General features: G+C 57.6%; 1 protein-coding gene across 1 annotated transcript; it reads right to left on the bottom strand.

Annotated features, from left to right (window-relative positions):
• Nucleotides 1-2,953: 2,953 nt before the first annotated feature.
• LOC116937883 (cadherin-2-like) lies at nt 2,954-21,983 on the bottom strand. Its single transcript, XM_076062373.1, has 17 exons — nt 21,580-21,983; nt 19,157-19,404; nt 18,569-18,617; nt 18,341-18,490; nt 17,029-17,173; nt 15,416-15,588; nt 14,330-14,467; nt 13,629-13,814; nt 11,681-11,788; nt 11,055-11,197; nt 9,941-10,083; nt 7,533-7,720; nt 6,731-6,926; nt 6,405-6,647; nt 5,832-5,962; nt 5,484-5,648; nt 2,954-4,630 (listed from the first exon to the last, which is right to left on the bottom strand). The coding sequence occupies exons 1-17, from the start codon at nt 21,670-21,672 to the stop codon at nt 4,391-4,393; spliced, it is 2,739 nt and encodes a 912-aa protein (XP_075918488.1). The 5' UTR covers nt 21,673-21,983; the 3' UTR covers nt 2,954-4,390.
• Between the last annotated feature and the right edge of the window lie 2,118 nt (nt 21,984-24,101).

The following is a 24,101-nucleotide window of genomic DNA, read 5'->3' as shown; positions in this document are numbered from 1 at the left end:
TTACGCATCGGGAATTAACCACAGGTGCCGCTATCGAGGTGAAACAACGCAATCGTGATGGTATCATGTTAACGCTGTGTTGAAATTCCAAAATCCCGAGATTGAGTTTTTATATTATCCAAAAATTAAAGTTAGCTAGAAATAAAATTGATTAAAGCAGAAGGTTTGTGTGCGATTCTTCCTGAAATTCTGCATATTGTTCTGCGTATGAGATCTGAATCCTGGGGTCCTATCATAAGCACGCTATCACCACACATAATCCATAACACACGTAATTCATAATGTTCAATCGAGAGTAATCGTATCCTTATCGATGATTCGGAATTAAAGAGCAGAGTCGAATCGACTCTCTCTCATTCACGCTCACAACGCCTGCGTCACTGCATACGATTAATTGCGTTATTCCAATTCATAACACAATCCTCGTCACCGAGGCTCGACCTGATAATCCATAACGACCTGCATTATCATAACCACGCCCACTCGCATAAATTAATACGATTATCTCTCAAATCAGCATAATTTATGCACATAGTTACACCGATTAACATAATTTCAGATAAATTATGCAAATCTCAAATTTCATTTAATTTTCATTATTTTAATCAATTTTCACAACACCTATATATACAACAGGAGAAACCCTTCAAGTGCAGTGTGTGTGGGAAGGCGTTTTCACGTTCATCTACTCTTGTAACACACCAGAGAACACACACAGGAGAGAAACCCTTCAAGTGCAGTGTGTGTGGGAAGGCGTTTTCACGTTCATCTACTCTTGTAACACACCAGAGAACACACACGGGAGAGAAAACCTTCAAGTGCAGTGTGTGTGGGAAGGCGTTTTCACAGTCACCAAATCTTCAAAGACACCAGAGAAGACACACGGGAGAGAAACCCTTCAAGTGCGGGGTGTGTGGGAAGGCGTTTGCACAGTCACCACATCTTCATGTACACCAGAGAACTCACACAGGAGATAAACCCTTCAAGTGCAGTGTGTGTGGGAAGGCCTTTTCAGTTTCATCTGCTCTTGTAACACACCAGAGAACACACACGGGAGAGAAACCCTTCAAGTGCAGTGTATGTGGGAAGGCGTTTGCACATTCATCTACTCTTGTAAAACACCAGAGAACACACACGGGAGAGAAAACCTTCAAGTGCAGTGTGTGTGGGAAGGCGTTTTCACAGTCACCAAATCTTCAAAGACACCAGAGAACACACACGGGAGAAAAACCCTTCAAGTGCAGGGTGTGTGGGAAGGCATTTGCAGTCACCACATCTTCATGTACACCAGAGAACTCATACAGGAGATAAACCCTTCAAGTGCAGTGTGTGTGGGAAGGCGTTTTCAGTTTCATCTGCTCTTGTAACACACCAGAGAACACACACGGGAGAGAAACCCTTCAAGTGCAGTGTGTGTGGGAAGGTGTTTGCACATTCATCTTCTCTTGTAACACCCCAGAGAACACACACAGGAGAGAAACCGTTCAAGTGCAGTGTGTGTGGGAAGGCGTTTTCACAGTCATCAACTCTTCATGGACACCAGACAACACACAAGCATCAGAAGATCAACAAGGAGTGGAGTCTGAAATCAGCTTGTGAAAGTCAAAGTGCCGCAATGAGCCCATCCCTCATGAAACAAGAACCGGAAGAAAATCCCAGCTTGGACACTTTTAAAGATATCGAGGTGAAATATGAAGAGGTGAAGGTGAAATGTGAAGATGAAGATTCAACTCCACAATGGGACCTTCACATCGATGGAGGCTCATACCCGAACCACTCCTGGGCCTCCACTTTCGCCAACCCATGTGCTCAAACATGCGCCCCCCCGTCTCGAGAGAAGGGGCTGGCAATTTCAAATTAACATCGTCCAGACAAATCGCAGCGGCGTACGCAGCCGCTGCAAGAAAACCTGACAGTTTTTTCAGCTCTCCTTTAACGAACACGTGGAAGTTATCGACCAGTGACATTTTATCTTTCCAAACATCGCCAGGCCCCTCGGTGGACATCGACGGCGAATCGCCCCGCCGGCCGTCCCGAGTTCTCGCCGCCGTCCGTCGTCGGCCTCGGCCTGGCAGAGAATCTCGGCGCCGCGGGCGCCCTCCTCGACTCCGGCTCTCCCTGCCGCGGCACCGAGTCGCCCTCTGGCCTCCGCTCGAGCCGGCGCCCCGAGCGCGAGCCGGGGCCGCCCCTCCCAGCCGGCGCTCGCATCGGACGGCGGCGCTCGCACGCGCGAGAGATGCCCCGTTTACCGTGCGAGCGGTGAATGGGGCGCACCTAGCCTGGCGCGAGCGCCGGAGGCCACTGCGCTAGTAGTCCGGCTTCGGCCGTGCCCTCCTCGCGGTCGAGCACGCGGCCCGAGGTCCGGCCGCCGGCCTCGCGTTTCTGTTTGTCGTCGTTCAATTTCCGCCGGGCACGTGCGCCGGTCCGGTTCCCGTTCACTTTAAGATGTTTTCATGTTTTTGTTTTATGTTCATTGCGGTTGTACCCGATTAACAAAAATAAATGAAACTAAAACAAAATCAATCGTGCGCTGCGCATGGCGCTGGTTAGAGCCCTGCGAGTCTCGATATGAGGGGGCGGCGGTGGTGGTGGTGGTGGTGGTTCTGTAACCGCGAGCGTGGTTCGCTCACCGAGCGTGGTTCCATTATGACGCGAGGGCCTCTAGCACCACGGTCCAATCGGTGTCGGCACGTGGCTCACGTCGACGTGGTGATGTCGCCACGCGCAGCTCCATCGCCGTGGTTTTACGTTGCCGCTGGTTACGTCGCACCGCCGTGGCGGCTACGTCACGGCGAGCTGTTCCGCCTGGCTCTGATGGCAAGCGGCTCCGCCCGGCTCTGTGACGGCAAGCGGCTCCGTCTCCGCGGGGCGCGGTTGCTGCCACGGCCGGCTCACCGCCCCACCCACCGCTCCGCCCCCACCCCCCCCCCCGCCATGCCCCCTGGCACGGCAGCTCTGCTGAGCCGGCGCCCAGTGCTGAACCAAAATAGGCACTTAAATAAATGTTGTACTCGGCAAGTTAACAGCTACAGAGGCCAAGCTCAAATCACATGGTTATTATTATTTGTATATATATAAAGCGTATATTTCCACAGCGCTGAAAACGGGGCAGGAGGCCTCATTGCTTGCTGCCCCAACTCCACTGCCTAAAAGTGATTAGTCGTGATTATAGTCGTGATTATAGTCGTGATTAGTCGTGATTATAGTCGTGATTAGTCGTGATTATAGTCGTGATTAGTCGTGATTAGTTGAACCATTCAAAACGCAGGCGGTGGCACACCGGAAGGTTGCACATCACCGCCTGCTGGCAACCACGTCTGTCGGTAGAGCCCCGACACTCCCTCCCCCCTCCCACCCCCCGGCTGACGTGATTGGTTGGTACAGTCCCATAAACTCATTATCCATGCGACTATACTGGCAGGGGCGGGGGTGGGGTAAGAGGAGAGACGTCATTGTCTCGGCCAACGATGGTTCATGAGGCTGGAGTTGTGGAGTACGTGGGGGGGGGGGGCACCTGGGAACCCACGGGCAGCAGCGTCACTTGGGGGAGTCGCTCCGACGTACCGACTGGAGCGTTAGCGACGGCGCTCGCTTAAAATCGCTCGCCCGCCCCTCCCCGCTCACTCACCCCGCCCACTCGCCCCTTTTTAACTGGCGGCCGTGGTTTTTTGCGGTTCAGCTCGCGGGCGGGCGGGCGGGCCGGCCGGTTTCATCTCAAAACAACGTTCAGCGTCGCCGATTCGTCGACGAGGAACCTCCCCTCGTCCAAGGTCGCGACGCGGACTTGAGAAAAAGCCGTCCATGAATTTCTAAACGCATCGTAAACCCGACGCGAGATCGGCTTCGTCCGTACCCGGAGATCTGGAACCGCGTCGCCGCAAGCACGCCCACTTCCTCCCGTTCCTGACGTCGTGAACCAACGCAGATTTCGCCTCGCCGGGGGGGGGGGGGGGGGGGGGAGGGACCACAGCGGCGTCGCCCTGGTACCACGAAGTCGTTACACGTACCGTCGCCTCGTCCTCCAGTCGGGTTATACCTTCCCTCCCCCCCCCCCAAAAGAAGAAAAAAATGAGTAGCCTCCAAACTCAAAATTGCTGCGTAGCGGACAGGCGGGCAGGCGGACAGGCGGACAGGCAGGCGGGCTGGCTGGTGGATCGACAGTCCAGCCGGTGCTATGCGGTGGGCGGGGGTGTTGTGGTGGGTGGGCGCTGGGGGGGGTAGGCGAGGCTGGCAGGTGTGTGTGGGGGGGGGTGAGTGGAGGTGCACGGCGGGGGGGGGGGAAATGACGACAAGGAGAGAGTGGGGCTGAGAGTAGGTGGTGGTGGTGGGGGGCAGGGTGGTGGTGGTGGTGGTGGGGGGCAGGGTGGTGGTGGTGGTGTTGGTGGGGGTCTCAGTCGTCACAGCCGCCGCCGTACATGTCGGCGAGCTTACGGAAGCGCGGCCCCCACGAGTTGAGACGCTCGTAGTAGTCGTGGTGGTCGTGGTGGTCGTCGTCGTCGCCGCCCCCCCCCGTGCTCGAAGAGCCGAGCGAGCTGAGCGAGCCGGCCAGGGAGCCGTCCCCCTCGTGGTGGAACACGTGCAGCGAGTCGTATGGCGGTGTTGTCGTGTCGTCGTCGGCCGTGCGCAGGCCCTGGAAGCCAGAACACCACCACCACCGCCGCCGCCGCGGGAGACAGACGGTGACGTTAACGACGATGACGTCATCGACGTCGACAGCCAATGATGACGACGACGATGACGTTTGTGACGGCATCAGCAACGATACAAACGTCGGCACCGACGATGACGTCATCGACAGCCGACAACGACGGTGACGTTTGTGACAGCATCAGCAACGATACAAACGCCGGCACCGACGATGACGTCATCGACATCGACAGCCGACGACGATGACCTAACGACAAAATTTCGCCATGGCATCAACAACATCGGCGATAACGTCGCCAGCAACGACGTCGTCCACCATTAAGACGACATCGTCATCATCTGCACGCTGTGCACTGTGTGGTGGAGCGGTGGTGTAGTGGTCAGCGCGCCGCACTACGTACGTGTCTACGTAGAACTTCCACTGCGCCGTACGTAGCCAACTGCGCCAATTGGGGGCGTTACGAAACCCGGCGGCCCGAGTTGGATTCCCGCTCACGAGCAAACACCGGGGTGACGATTATCTGACCCGGTCCTGGGCCTCCCCCCCTAGCTCGACTCCGCCTCAATCGAGTCCCCGGGCGCGGCGTGTCAACATCGCCACTGGGCGGGGACAAAGACGGCCAGCGGGCATGGTGCCGGCCACCCACCCTCCTCCGTGCGCCGCTCCTCGCCAACGGGACCTTTGTCTCGTGCCGCGTGCATCGTTTGACGGGGCGGTGGCAGCGGTGGTTCACGTGCGCGGCGCTGGGTTTGGTCGTGCGCGGTTCCATCCCCTATGTGCGTGCGGTGTTTGCCACCTCTCCCACCCACCCACCCACCACCCCCTTACCACCCACCTCGCTGATGAAGTAGCCGATGTCGCTGGGGTGCGGGTAGCGCGGCTCGGCCAGCGACGGCCGCTCGTCCAGGTGGCGCACGCCGGGGCCCTCGCGGCGCGGCGCTTCCGGCGGCGGCAGCTCGCTCGGGAGCCGCAGCAGCAGTAGCAGCGCCGGGTCGTAGTCCTGCGGCGGCAGACCGCGCCGTCATCTCGCCGGCGCGTGGGCACGCAGGGCGCTGCCGCCGCCGCGAGAGGGTCTCTCGCTGGACAGTCAAACCGCAACCACCGCCACACCGCCGTCTCTCCGCACCACCGCACCGCCGCACCGCGTAAACGCACCGCGCAGATGTGCGAGCACGCCTCTCACCCGGTCCTCCTCTCCCCCGCCCTCGTCGTCGTCGTACGTGAAGACGTCGCCGCCCTCCTCCTCGTCCTCGGGGTCGCAGAGCGGTTTCTCGTCGCGGCGCCTCTTGCGAGTGACGAAGAGCGGCGCCAGGACTGCACGCGGGGGGGGGGGGGGGCGACCCGCCCCGGTCAAACCACGGAAATCATCCGCGAACAAACGGAGATCTCGCCGCACGAATCCCCGCGCCGCCGGGGGGGGCCCCGCGTCCGCAGCACCGGGTCCCCCCGAACGATACCGACGGCTATTATATTCTTAGCTCTTTCGGTAAAGTCACGTTGAAGGGAAACAATCAAATATATATAAAACAATAAAAATTCTCACGACGTTTCGACCATAACACAAACGGTCGTCATCAGGTGTGTCTGTTTGTGTTATGGTCGAAACGTCGTGAGAATTTTTATTGTTTTATATATATATTATTATTTTATTGTTTCCCTTCAACATGGTGACTTTACCGAAAGAGCTAAGAATATGAATCGCTGCAGTCACGAAAGCTTTAAATCAAAAAGATGCCGACGACGACGTCAAACTCACCGAGAAGCAGCAGCAGCAGCAGCAGGCAGAGGAGGGCGGCCTCGGCGGCGGCGACGTCGAGGCCGCCGGCGGCGTCGGCGGCATCGCGGCCGACGCAGTCGCCACGCCGGTCGCAGGCGCACACCTTCACCTGGAGCTCCGACACGGCGCTCATCACGGGGTTGCCCGAGTCCGTGACGAGCAGCGGCACCAAGTAGAGGCCCTCGGGCAGCGCCGTCTTCATGCGCAGCTGCGAGCCGCCGCCTGCGGGGCAGGAGGGGAGGGGAGCGGCGAGCGGAGAGATGTCGAGCGGTGCGCCGAGGGCGGGGTGGCGGGCACATCGTGACGCGGGGAGTCGCGCCGGCGACGAGAGTCGACGACGCGGCTCTCGGCCGCGTCCCGGGCCGCCCGCTCGTTCGGAAAGCGCCGGCGAATCCGGAGGGGGTCGGGGGCGGCGACGTTTTCCCGGCTCTCGTCCGTCGGGTCACGAGGTGCGGGTCGACGACAATGGACCGGCGCGTTCGGTTGTTTTGGAGCGGTGGCCTGGGGCGAGGACGAGATTTTGCGCGTTGCGATGCCGCACCCCGCCTCCGCCGTGTTTTATCCATCAACGTGGCGGGATTTGGTGACTCTGCCTTACGGCTCAAGCTGGGGCGGGGAGAGGGGGAATGGGGATCCGTCCGGATCGGAAAAACCCGGAAAATATTTTTGTACCCGGCACACCGCGTCCAGTATACCACTGGCTCCTGCTCAGTTGCGTGCCACCCCCACGCTCAGTGGGTTCACGAGAAACAACGAGATACTGGGCGAGATAATTACGAAGTAATCCCTGAGTAGGGCACTGGGTTTTGCTGCTACGCTGCCCTCTGCTGACAACACAGGCCAAGAGCAAGGTGGGGGCAGAGCGGGACAGGGTAGGGGGCAGTGCAAGCGTAGGAGTCATGGCGAGCGAGTGGGAGCAGAGTGATTGCTGAGTGATGGCAAGCGATTGAGTGATGGTGAGCGAGTGATTGCTGAGTGATTGTGAGCGAGTGATTGCTGAGTGATTGCTGAGTGATTGTGAGCGAGTGATTGCTGAGTGATTGTGTGGGTGGCGCAGTGCAAGGGCAGCGTGGGGGGGGGGGGGTGGTGGAGGGGCCCCCCACGCACCGTCCACCCGGTGGACGGTCCAGTTGTCGTCGGCGGCGGGGTTCCCGGGCGCCAGCTGGCGGTGACGTCGACGGCGCCGCCCGGCGCGCCGCACGCTGCAGCCTCGTCGGGCCGGGCGACGGGGGCGTTGTCATTGACGTCCGACAGCAGCAGCGCCAGCGTCCCCGTGCCGCTCGCCACGGGGTCGCCTGCTCCCACCGGCACGCCGAGACACGAAGAGCGAGATTCCCGCACGCCCCCACCGCTCGCCGGCCTTCTACAAACCTGGGAAGGTTCGGCACGGCAGCCTTTGTCTCCCCAGTGAGGATGTTTACACACACACACACCTCTGTCTCCCCAGTGAGGATGCTTACACACACACACACACGACACCTCTGTCTCACCAGTGAGGATGTTTACACACACACACACGGCACCTCTGTCTCCCCAGTGAGGATGTTTACACACACACACGGCACCGGGTACTCTTGTTTGAGGCCGAGTCAACCAAGGGGAGACCGATTCGGATAATCGTCATCGATGTTGGGCGTGAGCGGCAATCGAACTCGGCTTGCCGGGTTTGTGATGCAGCGCGCCGACCCTTCCACCACCGCTCCAGACGTGGACCGGTTACACAAGCATACCACACCAGGGACGCATTGTAAGGCTGAGTCTACCTACAGACGCACCCCACTCACTCATTTTGTGAATTGCACCTTTAAGGAGAAGCCACACACGCCAATCGAAGGTGCGGGAAATGGCGAACGAGCGCGGCGCGACGGTGAGTGATGGCGAGTGATGGTGAGTGATGGTGAGTGAGTGATGGTGAGTGAGTAAGTCAGTGATGGTGAGTGTGTGATGGTGAGTAAGTCAGTGATGGTGAGTGATGGTGAGTGAGTGATGGTGAGTGAGTAAGTCAGTGATGGTGAGTGATGGTGAGTAAGTCAGTGATGGTGAGTGAATGATGGTGAGTAAGTCAGTGATGGTGAGTGAGTAAGTCAGTGATGGTGAGTGAGTAAGCCAGTGATAGTGAGTGAGTGATGGTGAGTAAGTCAGTGATGGTGAGTGAGTGATGGTGAGTGAGTAAGCCAGTGATGGTGAGTGAGTGATGGTGAGTAAGTCAGTGATGGTGAGTAAGTCAGTGATGGTGAGTGAGCGAGTGACAGTGAGTGAGTGAGTGGTGAGTAAGCCTGTGATGGTGAGTGAGCGGGTGATAGTGAGTGAGTAAGCCAGTGATGGTGAGTGAGTAAGCCAGTGATGGTGAGTGAACGAGTGGTAGTGAGTGGTAAGCCAGTGATGGTGAGTGAGTAAGCCAGTGATGGTGAGTGAGTGATGGTGAGTGAGTAAGCCAGTGATGGTGAGTGAGTGAGTGATGGTGAGTGAGTAAGTCAGTGATGGTGAGTGATGGTGAGTGAGTGATGGTGAGTGAGTAAGTCAGTGATGGTGAGTGATGGTGAGTGAGTGATGGTGAGTGAGTAAGCCAGTGATGGTGAGTGAGTGATGGTGAGTGAGTAAGTCAGTGATGGTGAGTGATGGTGAGTGAGTGATGGTGAGTAAGTCAGTGATGGTGAGTGAGTAAGTCAGTGATGGTGAGTGAGTGATGGCGAGTGAGTAACTCAGTGATGGTGAGTGAGTGATGGTGAGTGAGTAAGTCAGTGATGGTGAGTGAGTGATGGCGAGTGAGTAAGCCAGTGATGGTGAGTGAGTGATGGTGAGTGAGTAAGTCAGTGATGGTGAGTGATGGTGAGTGAGTGATGGTGAGTGAGTAAGCCAGTGATGGTGAGTGAGTGATGGTGAGTGAGTAAGTCAGTGATGGTGAGTGAGTAAGCCAGTGATGGTGAGTGAGTGATGGCGAGTAAGTCAGTGATGGTGAGTGATGGTGAGTAAGTCAGTGATGGTGAGTGAGTGATGGCGAGTGAGTAAGCCAGTGATGGCGAGTGAGTGATGGTGAGTAAGTCACTCATGGTGAGTGTGCGAGTGATAGTGAGTGATAGTGAGTGAGTGGTGAGTAAGCCAGTGATGGTAAGTCAGTGATGGTGAGTGAGTGATGAGTGAGCGAGTGACAGTGAGTGAGTGATAGTGAGTGAGTGGTGAGTAAGCCAGTGATGGTGAGTGAGTGAGTAAGCCAGTGATGGTGAGTGAGTGATAGTGAGTGGTGAGTAAGTCAGTGATGGTGAGTGAGTAAGCCAATGATGGTGAGTGAGCGAGTGATAGTGAGTGATAGTGAGTGAGTGATGGTGAGTGAGTGATGGTGAGTGAGTAAGCCAGTGATGGTGAGTAAGCCAGTGGTGGTGAGTGAGTGATGGTGAGTGAGTGGTGAGTAAGCGTGGTGTGATGACGAGTGAATAAGCGAGCCAATGTTGTGTGGCTGGGGCGTGTCTGTACACAGGGAGGGGGGTGGTGCAGTGTGGGGGAGGGGCAGCCCTCACCGTCATCCGTGGCCAGGAAGGTGGCCGTGTAGGTGTTGGCCTGCACCAGGGCCGCCTCGCGGTCCAGCACCACGGCCGTGGTCACCTTGCCGCTCACGGGGTCGATGTCCAGCCAGTCGCCCGGCACCCAAAGCTTCTTGTAGCTGCGCGCGGCCCCATCACGCAGACACACGTGCACACAGGTGAGTCACACACACAGGTGAGTCTTACACACAGGTGAGTCTCACACACAGGTGAGTCACACACACAGGTGAGTCACACACACAGGTGAGTCTCACACAGGTGAGTCTCACACACAGGTGTCTCACACACAGGTGAGTCGCACACACAGGTGAGTCTCACACACAGGTGAGTCACACACACAGGTGAGTCTCACACACAGGTCAGTCTCACACACAGGTGATTCACACACACAGGTGAGTCAAACACACAGGTGAGTCTCACACACAGGTGAGTCACACACACAGGTGAGTCTCACACACAGGTGAGTCTCACACACAGGTGATTCACACACACAGGTGAGTCACACACACAGGTGAGTCTCACACACAGGTGAGTCACACACACAGGTGAGTCTCACACACAGGTGAGTCTCACACACAGGTGAGTCACACACACAGGTGAGTCTCACACACAGGTGAGTCTCACACAGAGGTGAGTCACACACACAGGTGAGCCTCACACACAGGTGAGTCACACACACAGGTGAGTCACACACACAGGTGAGTCTCACACACAGGTGAGTCTCACACAGAGTTGAGTCTCACACAGAGGTGAGTCTCACACAGATGAACAGAGGTGAGTCTCACACAGAGGTGAGTCACACACAGAGGTGAGTCTCACACAGGTGAAAAGAGGTGAGTCACACACAGAGATGAGTCAGACACACAGATGCACAGGGTTCACACAGGCGATTCACACAGCTTAGTGTCACACAGCTGAACAGAGTGAGTCACACACAGGTGAGGCGCACACACACACACACAGGTGAGGCGCGCACACACACACACAGGTGAGACGCGCACACACACACACCCACACAGAAGGGTCGGCTGCCGGCTGTCCGGGCGGCGACGGGAGCGGCCGGGGGGAGTGTGGCTGGGGAAGGCCTCACCGCACGGCCTGCCCCTGCGCGGTGTCGGGGTCACGGGCCACCACGGTGGTCACGTGGTGGCCCATGGGGAGGCCCTCGGGGAGCTTCACCTCCCGCCGCGGCGGCTCGAACGTCGGCCCCTCGTTCTCGTCTTCCACCGTCACCTACCGGGCCGGCGGGGGGGTGGGAGGCTGTTAGCGAGCACCTGTAGAGGTGGTGGGGGGGGCTGTTAGCGAGCACCTGTAGAGTTGGGGGGGGGGCTGTTAGCGAGCACCTGTAGAGTTGGGGGGGGGGCTGTTAGCGAGCACCTGTAGAGGTGGTGGGGGGGGGCACGGTGTGGGCGGTCGTGCGGGAGGCGGTGCGGCCGTCACCAGCGCTGTGCTTCACAGCGCTGGTGACGGCACAGATGTCCAGGAGACACCTGTGAAAAAAAAGGTCTACTGGACTTGAAATAAGTAAACATCGGGGTGCTTAAGTCATTCGCTCTCATCGGCCGAGAAAAATTGTCGATAACAAACGGGCGCGACTGAAGTTTCGCCGTCTGAGGCGGTATCAGATCTGCCCCCGCGAGCGGCGCAGGAAGCTGTGGGGGGGCGAAACTTGTGGGGGGCCGCGGGGGGCAGCGGCGGGCCGCGGGGGGCACTCACGGTGACGGTCGCGGTGCTCGCCGGTCCGAACTCGGCGCTCTTGAGCGACGCCTCGTTCTCCACGGCGACGACGAGGTTGTACTTGGACGAGCTCTCAAAGTCCAAGGGCTGCAGCGTACACACACCACACACACACACCACACACACCAACCACGCACCACACACACACACCACACACACACCACACACACACACACCACACACACCACACACACCAACCACACACACACACCAACCACGCACCACACACCACACACCAACCACGCACACACACCACACACCACACACTCCACACACACTTACCACGCACCACACACCAACCACGCACACACACCACACACACACACCACACAACAACAACAACCGCCATTCGCCACTAAGTGGCGGTGACATCACCACGACGCTTGTGCCAGGCTATGTGCACCCTGAGGCCACGTGAAGTGTCGAACGCCCGCTGGCAGGAGGTCACGGGGCAGACCCAGGTGCCACGGGTCGACTGACTGAGATGACTGGCTGATGCACCACCTGTGCCCCCTACTGTGCCAACCTGCTGTGCTTTAGCCACCCGGCGCTCCGCTCGCTGTTGTGAGTGTCGCTCCTCCGCCCTCCGTTGTTGTTGGAGGGCGACTGCCTCCAACTGCCCAGTAGCATCCTTCACGAGCCTCCTCCACAGAGGCCGATCTTGACACCGCTGGTACCAGTCATCGGCAAGTCCATTCAGCCCCACGTCCTCCTGTACCACATCACTCCATCTCTTCTCTAGCCCGTGCCGCGCCCGCTTAGCCCCCTCAATCCGGCCAAACAAAAGCTGTTTCGGCATGCGGTGGCTGGGCATGCGGGCTACATGACCCAGCCATCGCAGCCTTGCCTGCCGGAGGAGCTCACCGATGGGACCCTGCCCAGATCTTTCAAGGATTTGTGAGCTCCTCACACAATCCAGTCTGGTTAAACCCAGGATGGATCGTAGGCAGGCCAGCCTAAATGTTTCTAACCGGCGAAGATGTTCCATTAGGGGGGTCCACGTTTCGCAAGCGTAGAGAAGGGAGGGAATGACCGTGGCCGAGAAGACCTGAAGCTTAGTGCGGAGCGACAGACCAGGTAGCTTCCACACAGCGTTACGCAACCGATGAAAAGATATTGCCGCTCGACTGATTCGGAGTGAACTTTAATCGATTAAACTTTAATCGCTCTGACAGCTACCGGCTTAGTGCGGCCTGGAAGCGTATTATTAAATAATACACATTACATTTAAAGAATTACTAATCTACAACTCATTACTAATCATAACCAATGACTGATTACTAATCGATTATATAATTACAATACCCCCCCCCCCTCCGCCTCTAATCACTGCACCTGATATGAGTTAAGTGATGACGTCACCGTGCTGCTCTATATAAAAACCGGGAGCAAGCGAGGGCTTTACCATTCTGGCGAATTGCCCGATGATGCTGGATGTATTTACCAGCGAAACGTCGTACTCAAACTGTAAATGTGGATTAACTCTTCAACACACCGGTGGGCTGAAGTAGTGAATTATTTGTCTTTTGTCAACGTGACACTTTTTTTGCTGATTGGCCGTGTCGGGTGGTGGAGGGTTACGACACATTTATAAATAAACGCGATCTAACTCAAAAACCTTTATTATGAATCCATTACCACCACCACCACTACCCCATCACCATCACCGTCTCCTACGTTACACCATCACCACGACCATCAGCATCACCATCATCACCACCACTATCACTACCCAACCACCATCACCGTCTCCGCCGCGGCAGCGCGTGACAGACCCCCCCCCCCCACCGCCCTCCCCCCACCACCGCCCTCCCCCCACCACCGTGCCCACCCCCCACCGCCCCCCCCCCCACCGCCCTCCCCCCCACCACCGTGCCCCCCCCCCCCACCGCCCCCCCCCCCCCACCACCGTGCCCCCCCCCCCCACCTTGACGACGTAGAGCCTGCCGTCGTTGGTGCGGGGGTCGGTCTCCACGGCGAAGTTCTTGCCGGGGTCCCCGCCGCGGACGACGTAGCGAGTGCGCCACGCCGGCGTGCCGGGCTCGTCCACGTCCGTCGCCGTCAGCGTCGTCACCGTCACGTTCACCGCGTTCTCGCGCGCCGTACCGGTGAACTGCGGCGGAGACGGTGGTGGGGGGGGGACGTCGTCAGATTCATTGTTCCGCCAGTCTCAAAAATAAAAATATTTTACCAGGTAAGGCCCCACAGCACAGAGCTATGTAGCTCTGTTTTTAGAAGCAACCTAGTCATCAAATGGTAGCTCAGCGAAGTGGCTCATCATCACGTGGAAATGTGTACAACAGCTTTGAACGCACATTAAATTCTGGGTGCGGAGGGTAAAGCCCGCAAGACCACCACGGGGAGAACATTCAAATTACAAATACACAGGCATCAGTGTCAGGATCAAACCCACGACCTTCCGCATACCACACAAGGAAGTGAACATCTTGCCAACCGGGAAATGTTAGTCGATGGCGAATGTTAATTTAGAGGCAATGTAAGTCTACGGGCCATTTTCGTCTAAGTGCAATGTAAATCTACATGCAATGTTAATCTATGGGCCATGTAAAGTCTAGGCGGGTGATCTGGTGGCGCGGCGTGGTTGTGTGCGGCGGCGGCGGTGCGTACGGTTATGCCCGTAAACTCGGGGGCATTGTCGTTTTTGTCGGTGATGGTGACGATGGCGGTGGCCGTGTTTGCGAGGCCGATGTCCGGGTCGCCCTCCATGTCCAAGGCCTGCACCACCAGCACGTACTGCGGCGTCCTCTACACAGACGGGGCACGCAGACGCACGACTCTTACAGATGAACGACAAAACGAAGAGGACAAACATTCCTCGTGCAGCCTCGACAGACCTTTGTGCTGGGTGGCCAGCATCACGCCCGGCCGCCTTTGTCTCCCTAGTGGGGATGTTTTCACACTGCAGCAGGTTACTCATTTGAGGCCGAGTCGACCGTCACCGGTGTTGGACCGGACTCAGGTCCCCGGGTTCGTAGCGCGGCGCGCTAACAGCGTCACCGTCGCTTCCGAGACACAGGGCACCACACAATACGAGGTACATGGTCAGTAGAAATACATATATTTCATTCTATCTATGCTGGTATGTGCAATCCAAAGGTTGAACACGAAATTTAACGCTCTTCTGAAATTCGTGGTCCGCCAGGAAGTGTCTAGCTGTGTTGTTGGCCTGACTGGATGTGCTTCACAAAATGTTTTTTCAGGTTTGTTGAATTCTCATCTCTCATCTCTTTGCTGTATTTACCTCCGTGATTTGTTCTTGACACCCGATGAAGATCGCTTGCGTTGCGATCGAAACGTCGTGATTGTTTTTTGTTTTAATATAATTTTATTGTATTTCTACATACGTGACTTTACCGAAAAAACCAATGAGTAATTTTATTCAGTCACAAAAGCTTTAATACTTTATTAGGGCACCACACAATATCGGGAAGCCACTGTAGCTGCGCACTTTTAAATCCAGACTGAAAACTCGTTTCTTTAGAGCTGCTTTTCGTGTCGCGCCCTTTCGCCCTTCCCTCGCACCTCCGATCGGTGCGGTCGCCTGCGTACGGCGCGCGACTTGACGTTCAACGCAACGTGCATACACGACTGAAAACACCCGAACGTAACACCGTACGCACAACCCCGGAGGTTAGCCACCACCCCCCGGGCCGACGTCTGCCAATCGGCGGCGGTTGCCGTGGGACGACGCACCTCGCGGTCCAGCCCAGCGGCGATGGTGCTGATGACGCCCGTGGCGTTGTCGACGGTGAACGTGCGCTCCAAGGGCACCTTGGGGGCCTGCGACATGATCTTGTAGCGGATCATGCCGTTGGCCGATAAGGCGTCGTCCTTGTCGCTCGCCTCGACCCTCATCACCGCCGTGCCTGCCGGGGGAGGGAGGGAGGGCAGGCAGGGCAGGGGAGGGCAGAGGGGAAAAGCAGGGAGGGAGGCGTGGACGTCGTTACTATCAAAAACAAAACATTATATTCGTTCGCATCACAACCACCACCATTCTTGTCATTCTCAACATCGTCGTCGTTATCAAGAACATCCACATCCATGTCCACGATCCAACATCCGCGATCAAAGATATTATAAATAATGTCACCACAATCATAATGATTTAAACCAGCTTCACCTGTTAATCATTGCCATTGTTACCAACATCACCACCATGCCTATTGCCACCTCTACCACATTCACCACCAATATCCCCACTGCCACTACCACCACCATCACAACAACAACAACCGCCATTCGCCACTAAGTGGCGGTGACATCACCACGACGCTGGTGCCAGGCTGTGTGCACGTTGAGGCCACGTGAAGTGTCGAACACCCGCTGGCAGGAGGTCACAGGGCAAACCCAGGTGCCACGGGTCGAATGACTGAGACGACTGGCTGATGCACCACCTGTGCCCCCTACTGTGCCAACTTGCTGTGCTTTAGCCACCCGGCGCTCCGCTTATTGTTGTGAGCGTCGCTCCTCCGCCCTCCATTGTTGTTGGAGGGCGGCTGCCTCCAACTGCCCAGTAGCATCCTTCACGAGCCTCCTCCAGAGGCCGATCTTGACACCGGCAAGTCCGCTCAGCTCCACATCCTCCTGTACCACATCACTCCATCTCTTCTCTAGCCCGTGCCGCGCCTGTTTAGCTCCCTCGATCCGGCCGAACAAAAGCTGTTCGGCATGCGGTGGCTGGGCATGCGGGCTCCATGACCCAGCCATATGCCGGAGGAGCTCACCGATGGGACTTTTTCCAGATCTTTCGAGGATACGTGAGCTCCTCACACAATCCAGCCTGCCTGGTTAAACCCAGGATGAATCGTAGGCAGGCCAGCCTAAATGTTTTAAACCGGCGAAGATGTTCCATTCGGGGGGTCGACGTTTCGCAAGCGGAGAGAAGGGAGCGAATGACCGTGGCCGAGAAGACCTGAAGCTTCGTGCAGAGCAACAGACCAGGAAGCTTCCACATGGCGTTACGCAACCGATGAAAAGATATTGCCGCTCGACTGATTCAGAGTGAGACCTCTGCTGTAAAACCGGAGCTGGTCATGAGCACACTGCCCAGGTATGGGTAAACTCTCCACTCTCTTCACAACTGCCCTATCATCAATTGAGAGTTGTGGGGGTGGAGTCAAACCGGAGTTGGTCATGAGCACACTGCCCCGGTATGGGTAAACTCTCCACTCTCTCCACAACTGCCCCATCACCAATTGAGAGTTGTGGGGGTTGAGTGTCCGATGGTACAAAATACCCAGGCGGGCGCTATCACTATCACACCCCCGTCACCACCGCGCCCGTCTGTGCCCATCCGTACGCCGCACCTCTTGGGGATCCCTCAGCCACGGAGCCCTGGAAAACGGGCGTGGCAAACTCGGGCCGGTTGTCGTTCATGTCGATGACGTTGATGACGAGCTTCATGGGGTTCTCCACCGGATGCCCCTTCATGTCCACCGCGTGGCCCTTGAGCTGCAGCGGGCACGCCACGCACACGCAACGCACACGCAACGCACGCAACGTGCGGCACACGCAAGAAAGCGCCCTGGTTCTCATCGCCATTGGAGCTGCCCTGGGCTGCCCCTGGGTCCCAGTCATTGATGCTGCCCCCGATTGCCCTGGGCCGTGTAAACGTCGCCACTCTGGAGACAAAAGCGTGGGTGGGGTTGCTGGCCACCCACCCCGTCGTGCACAATGTTGGGCTTCATGCGGGTTCTCGCTAACAGCACTTGCCTCAACCGTCTACGACGCGCTATACAAGGGATCCTTTGTCCCTGCGTCTCGTCGTTGTTGTTGTGGTGGTGTTGGGATGTTTAGAGTTGGCCAAACATCCCTCTTAGAGCGGTGGTTCTCTAAGGGTAGTACCTGGACCACCGACGGTCCAGGACGGTACTCCTGGAGGTCCGCTGGGCTGCGATGCTAATTGCAGGTTGATCCGCAAATGTTTATGCATTTTGTTTCGAACATTAATAGTTTACTCGTGATATTTAAAATTGAAAAATAAAATTAAGTAAACCACCCCGATTAAAACTACCCGAACCCTGAGATCTAAACCGTTATAGCTGCGTTAACGTTATTTTAATGTTCCGGTAATATGAATGTAATTTAGTAATATTGGTATTTAGAGAAGTGAATGGTTTGTGTCACCAGGGGCGGGAGGCGGTTGCACCACGTAAATGTTTACACTGACCGAGTGGTCCGGGGGCCAGGAAATTTGAGAAAACTCCGCAATAGAGGCCTAGACCTTACCACGCGAACACACACACACACGTGGATGTGCTCACACACACACACGTGGGTGTGCTCGCTAACACACACACGTGGGTGTGCTCGCTAACACACACGTGGGTGTGCTCACTAACACACACGTGGGTGTGCTCGCTAACACACACACACACACGTGGGTGTGCTCGCTAACACACACACACACGTGGGTGTGCTCGCTAACACACACACACACACACACACACGTGGGTGTGCTCGCTAACACACACACACACGTGGGTGTGCTCGCTAACACACACACACACACGTGGGTGTGCTCGCTAACACACACGTGGGTGTGCTCACTAACACACACATGGGTGTGCTCGCTAACACACACACACACACGTGGGTGTGCTTGCGTGGGCGCCTCACCAGGTACTCTGCGATGAGCTCACGGTCCAGGGTCTTGGTGACCGAGAGGCGTCCGGTCACGGAGTTTACGACGAACACCCCCGTGGGGTTCTGGTCGGCGCCGGGCCCCACGATGCTGTAGCGGATTTTCCCGCGCGTGTTCGATTTGATCTGCGGGGGCGGACGCGGACGGGGTAGGGGAGGCGGCAGGGGGCGGCGTTACGCTCCGCGCGATAGCCACGCTCGTACATCGCGTGAATACGCGTACGCAAAGATACCCCGGATAGCCTTCAGCAGGCTGCCGGGACAAGCGCGGTTGGCGAGCGGCAGCAAATATGAAGGCTGGCGTGGCACACGAGGGGGTGCGATACGCGGTTACCAACACACCCGGCCGCCTTTATCTCCCCAGTGTGGAGACGGTTATACATCGCACCGTGTACTTAGTTGAGACCAAGTTCAGATAACTGTCACTGGGTGTTAGCCGTAAGTGGAAATCAAACTCACGTCTCCAGGTTCAGAGCGCAGTGTGTGCTAACCAATTCGCCACCGTTCCCCCAACATATATGCATGTACACACACACACAAACATCACATGCTGATACATGGCATGCTAAATACACCACGAACCCCAAAGACACATACACCACATGCCACACACACACATTCACCCTCACACTCACCAACGCGTGACATTCACACACTGCTCAACACGGGGTTGAACGTAGGCAGCAGGGCACCCGAGTTGGGGATCGAACCCAGGCCCCCCTTTCTTGCCGGTGTGGGAGGGGTGCGGGGGTAGAGGGGGCAAGGGGGGGAAGAGGGCAGGGGGACCTTCACCTGCACCAGCCCCTTGGGGAAGGGCCGCGGTCGTTCTCGGGGACGTTGATCGCCGGGATGAGCCAGCCGCGCTTCTGCCGGCGCCGCCTGCCGCTTCGCAGCCGGCGGAACGCGAGCACGCCGCCCTCGCCTCCGTGCGCCGCGCCCTCTTCCGCCCCCGCGGCGCCGACGCCCGCCTCCTCCTCCTGGCGCTCCTCCTCCTCCTCCTGGCACTCCGTCTCCCGCTTGGGTGTCCCCCCGTGCCTTCCCTGCGAGACGAAGCGGCGGCGGCGACTCCGTTGGGACGACGCTAACGGTGCCGCGATCGCCCCCCCCCCCTCTCTCTCTCACGCGCGACTTTGCGACCGCCGCTCCTCGCCGCTCGACAATCCAGCCGGGCCACCCCACCCCCCATTTCATCACGTGGGGGGGGTGGGGGGGGGGGTAGCGCGGTCAACGTCACGAAGTTCACAAGCGACGTTGGTCGCGTTGGGCCACGCGTCGACGACACCGGCCGACCGTTCCCATTTGCCTCGGCCCCTGAACCTGAAGATTACCGCGCGTGCCAAGTCGCTTACTTCACGTTTCCCCACGGTGGCGAGATGTTAACTACCTCGCCTGGTGTGCCGGAGGTCGTGGGTTCGATGCCGACGCTAACGGTGCCTGTGTATTTGGAGTTTGTGTGTTCTCCCCGTGGCCGTGTGGATTTTTCTCCGGTTCTTACAGGTTTTTACCTGCACATTTAGAGTCAACGTGCGCTTGGGAGTTGTTTGTGACGCTAAAGATGCCCACGTGATTAACCGCCTCATCGGGCTATCGTTTGTGGGCAGGACGCTTCTGAAAGCGAGCTACATAACCCAGTGGGGCTTTACCTGGTGAAATAAAACAAAAGTTTGAAATAGTTTAATTATACTCCGACCTCTAATCCGCAATTTCGAGGCGAAATTAATAACGGGCGTACCGTTAAGACGCTCATTTCACCCACGGCGATTCAATTTGCTTGGGGGTCCGATGGTGGGGGGTGTTCTTAACGACATAAATTTGGCCGGATCGTTGCGTGGCCTAAACCTGGAAAATAAACTCCGAATAGCAACGCCAGCTGCGGATAAAAAGGAACGCTTTTTCTTTGGTTCTTTCGGTAAAGTCACCACCACGTAGAATGAGAATAAAATAATTAAAATTAATCAAATAACACAATAAAATTCCCACGTTTCAGCCACACCGCAAGTGGCCTTCTTCAGGTGAAAGGAACAGACCTGTCGGGACGACAGAGCTTCAAGTCGTCCCGACAGGTCTGTTCCTTCACCTGAAGGCCACTTGTGTTGTGGCCGAAACGTCGTGATAATTTTATCGTGTCATTTTATTAATTTATTATTTTATTCTCATTCTACGTGGTGACTTTACCGAAAGAACCAAAGAAGATGAATCCTTGCAGTCACGAAAGCTTTAAATCGAAAAATAAAAAGGTACACGTCAAAGTTAACGGCGAAGACGCGTCGCTCGCACCGTAACTGCGCTCACACAAGGCAGCAGTACCTCTACGTCGTCTCAACCCTACCTCAAACGCTGCGTTCAGCCACTCCGGTTATACGGTTGGGGGTGGGGGGGGTCAGAGGTCGTGGACTCAACGCCTGCTGCTTATTAGGCACGGCGCAAAGCTGCGTGGTGCAGGAAGTGATCCGTTAAGGCCGCGTGGAGCGGGGGGGGGGCATGGGAGGGGGGGGGGCAACAGCTGTGGTTGTGGCGGCGGTGGTGAGGGTGGCAGACGGAGGTGAGGACACTCGGACATTGTGCCAGCGAAGATTCCAAAGTGGCACCGTCACCCTCGCCACAGGTGCTGCTGGCAATGTTGGGGTGGGAGGGGGGTGGTGAGGTGGGACGTTGGTGAGGTGGGGGGGTGGAGGGGTGGGGGGGTGGTGAGGTGGGGGGTGGTGAGGTGGGACGTTGGTGAGGTGGGGGGGTGGTGAGGTGGGACGTTGGTGAGGTGGGGGGGTGGTGAGGTGGGACGTTGGTGAGGTGGGGGGGTGGTGGGGTGGGAGGTTGGTGGGGTGGGAGGTTGGTGGGGTGGGGGGGTGGTGGGGTGGGAGGTTGGTGGGGTGGGGGGTTGGTGGGGTGGGGGGTTGGTGAGGTGGGGGGGTGGTGAGGTGGGGGGGTGGTGGGGTGGGAGGTTGGTGGGGTGGGGGGTTGGTGAGGTGGGGGGGTGGGGGGGTGGTGGGGTGGGGGGTGGGGGGGTGGTGGGGTGGGGGGGTGGTGGGGTGGGGGGTGGGAGGTTGGTGGGGTGGAGGGGTGGTGAGGTGGGGGGGTGGTGGGGTGGGGGTGAGGTGGGAGGTTGGTGGGGGGAAGCAGTGTAAGTGGTAGAGGGATGCAAGGGGGGGTCTGACGAACGAGCTTGAAAAGGGGATGAAGGGGATGAGGACGCGTTTGGGGGTGTGAGGCCCCGTTACCTGAGACTCGCGGCTTTGTTCCTCCGCTCTCACCGCGCCCAGCAGCAGCAGCAGGGGTAGCAGCAGCAGCACCCTGGGGTACAGCCCCCTCATTTCGGGGGTTCCCTCTTCGCGGGCGGGGGGGGGGTCCCTGAATCCCCTCAAGTTCGCCTCAGAGAAGGGAGCTCTCTCCCGTCTCAGCAAGGGGGTAGCGAGGGTGACTGCTGCTGCTGCCGCCGCCGTTTGCGAGGTCCCCGATTCGTGCTGTGGGCGGTGTTGGCGAGGGGGTTGTTCCCTGATCTCGGGAAGGGATCCCCGTGGCTCCGGGGGTCTGGCCGCTGTTGGGGTCCCGGGCTCGCTGGGGGCCTCTCGGCGACTACGCCCGCGGGAAAATGGCGCTGAGCGCTGGCGCGTGGGTGACGGAGAGGTGGGGGGTGGGGCAGCAGCTGGCGTGACGTCACTTCCCGTGTGACGAATGGCACCGCCCATTACCTAAGGGGGAGGGGGGGATAAAGGGCGGTGGTGGGGGCGTGTGTGTGTGTGCGTGAACGTGAGCGCGCGTGTGTGCGTGTGTGTGCGTGCGTGCGTGAGTGAGCGTGAGTGTGTGTGTGTGTGCGTGCGTGTGTGCGTGAGTGAGCGTGTGTGTGTGCGTGTGTGTGTGCGTGTGTGCGTGAACGTGAGGGCGTGTGTGGGTGTGCGTGCGTGAGTGAGCGTGTGTGTGTGCGTGCGTGCGTGAGCGTGTGTGCGTGAACGTGAGCGCGTGTGTGTGCGTGTGTGTGTGCGTGCGTGCGTGTGCGTGTGTGCGTGAACGTGAGGGCGTGTGTGTGCGTGTGTGTGTGCGTGCGTGAGTGAGCGTGTGTGTGTGCGTGCGTACGTGAGCGTGTGTGCGTGCGTGTGTGCGTGCATGTGTGCGTGTGTGTGCGTGAGTGAGCGTGAGCGTGTGTGCGTGCGTGTGTGCGTGAGTGAACGTGAGCGCGTGTGTGTGCGTGTGTGTGTGCGTGTGTGTGTGAGTGAGCGTGAGCGCGTGCGTGGGTGAGTGGGTGAGTGGGCGAGTGGGTGGGTGAGTAGGTGGGTGAGTGAGTGGGTGGGTGAGTGAGTGGGTGATTGAGTGGGTACGTGAGCGAGTGAGTGGGTGGGTGAGTGGGTGGGTGGATGAGTGGGTAAGTGAGTGGGTAAGTGAGTGGGTGGGTGGCTGGGTCAGTGAGTGGGTGAGTGAGTGGGTGAGTGGGGGGACTCAACACTGCCTATAGACTCAACACTGCCACCTATAGACTCAACACTGCTACCCATAGACTCAACACTGCCCATAGACTCAACACTGCACCATAGACTCAACACTGCCCATAGACTCAACACTGCACCATAGACTCAACACTACCCATAGACTCAGCACTGCCTATAGACTCAACACTGCCCATAAACTCAGCACTGCCCATATACTCAACACGGCCCATAGACTAACACTGCCCAATTGCTCAACACTGCCCACCTCTCTCTCCCCGTGTCTCTTTCAATCCATGTCTCTCTCTACCCGTGTCTCTCTCTACCCGTGTCTCTCTCTACCCGTGTCTCTCTCTACCCGTGTCTCTCTCTACCCGTGTCTCTCTCTACCCGTGTCTCTCTCTACCCGTGTCTCTCTCTCCCCGTGTCTCTCTCTCACCGTGTCCCACCACCCCGTGTCTCCTCCAGCTCGTGCCGCTGTCTCTCCGCCCCCTGCTCTCTCGCTGTCCGACCGCGCCGATGTCTGCCGGGCGCTGTCTGCCCAGGGCTGTCCACTCTTGGCCATGCTGTCTCCGTGTGCCTGATAAGCGATGATCGTGTCGGCAGGCAAGCCCAGCCTGCGCTTGTACACACGCCTAGATAGACAGAGACACACAGTGAGTGAGACACAGACAGTGAGAGACAGAGACACAGACAGAGAGACAGACAAAGAGAGAGACACAGACAGAGAGACGCAGACAGACACCGTCAGAAAGACACGGAGACAAAGACACGGTCAGAGAGACACGGCGAGAGAGATGAGACAAAGACACAGCCAGCATCGTCATTAGCATGGGTGGGTGAGTAGGTGGGTGAGTGAGTGGGTGAGTGAGTAGATGGGTAGTCGGTGAGTGAGTAGCTGTTGGGTGAGTTGCTGTGTGAGTAGGTGAGTGAGTAGGTGAGTGAGTGGCTGAGTGGGTGGCTGAGTAGGTGATTGAGTGGCTGAGTGAGTAGGAAACTGAGTGGGAGAGTGAATGTGAGAGAGTAGATGAATGAGTGGCTGGGTGAGTGAGTGACTGAGCGAGTGGGTGAGTGATCGAGCGAGTGGTTGAGTGAGTGAGCGAGTGGTTGAGTGAGCGAGCGAGTGGGTGAGTGAGCGAGCGAGCAAGTAGGTGAGTGAATGGCTGAGTGAGTGGCTGAGTGAGCAATTGGGTGAGCGAGTGGGTGAGTGAATGAGTGGCTGAGTTGGTATATGAGTATGTGAGTGGGTGGGTGAGTATATGGGTTAGTTGGTGAGTGAGTAGGTGATTGAGTGGGTGAGTAGATGAGTGGGTGTAGGTGAG

Source organism: Petromyzon marinus, unplaced genomic scaffold (assembly GCF_048934315.1).
Source record: "Petromyzon marinus isolate PM22_M1 ecotype Great Lakes invasive population unplaced genomic scaffold, UKy_Petmar_22M1.pri1.0 PM_G_Scaffold_58, whole genome shotgun sequence".
Taxonomy (NCBI): domain Eukaryota; kingdom Metazoa; phylum Chordata; class Hyperoartia; order Petromyzontiformes; family Petromyzontidae; genus Petromyzon; species Petromyzon marinus.
This window is presented reverse-complemented; position numbering and strand designations above follow the sequence as displayed.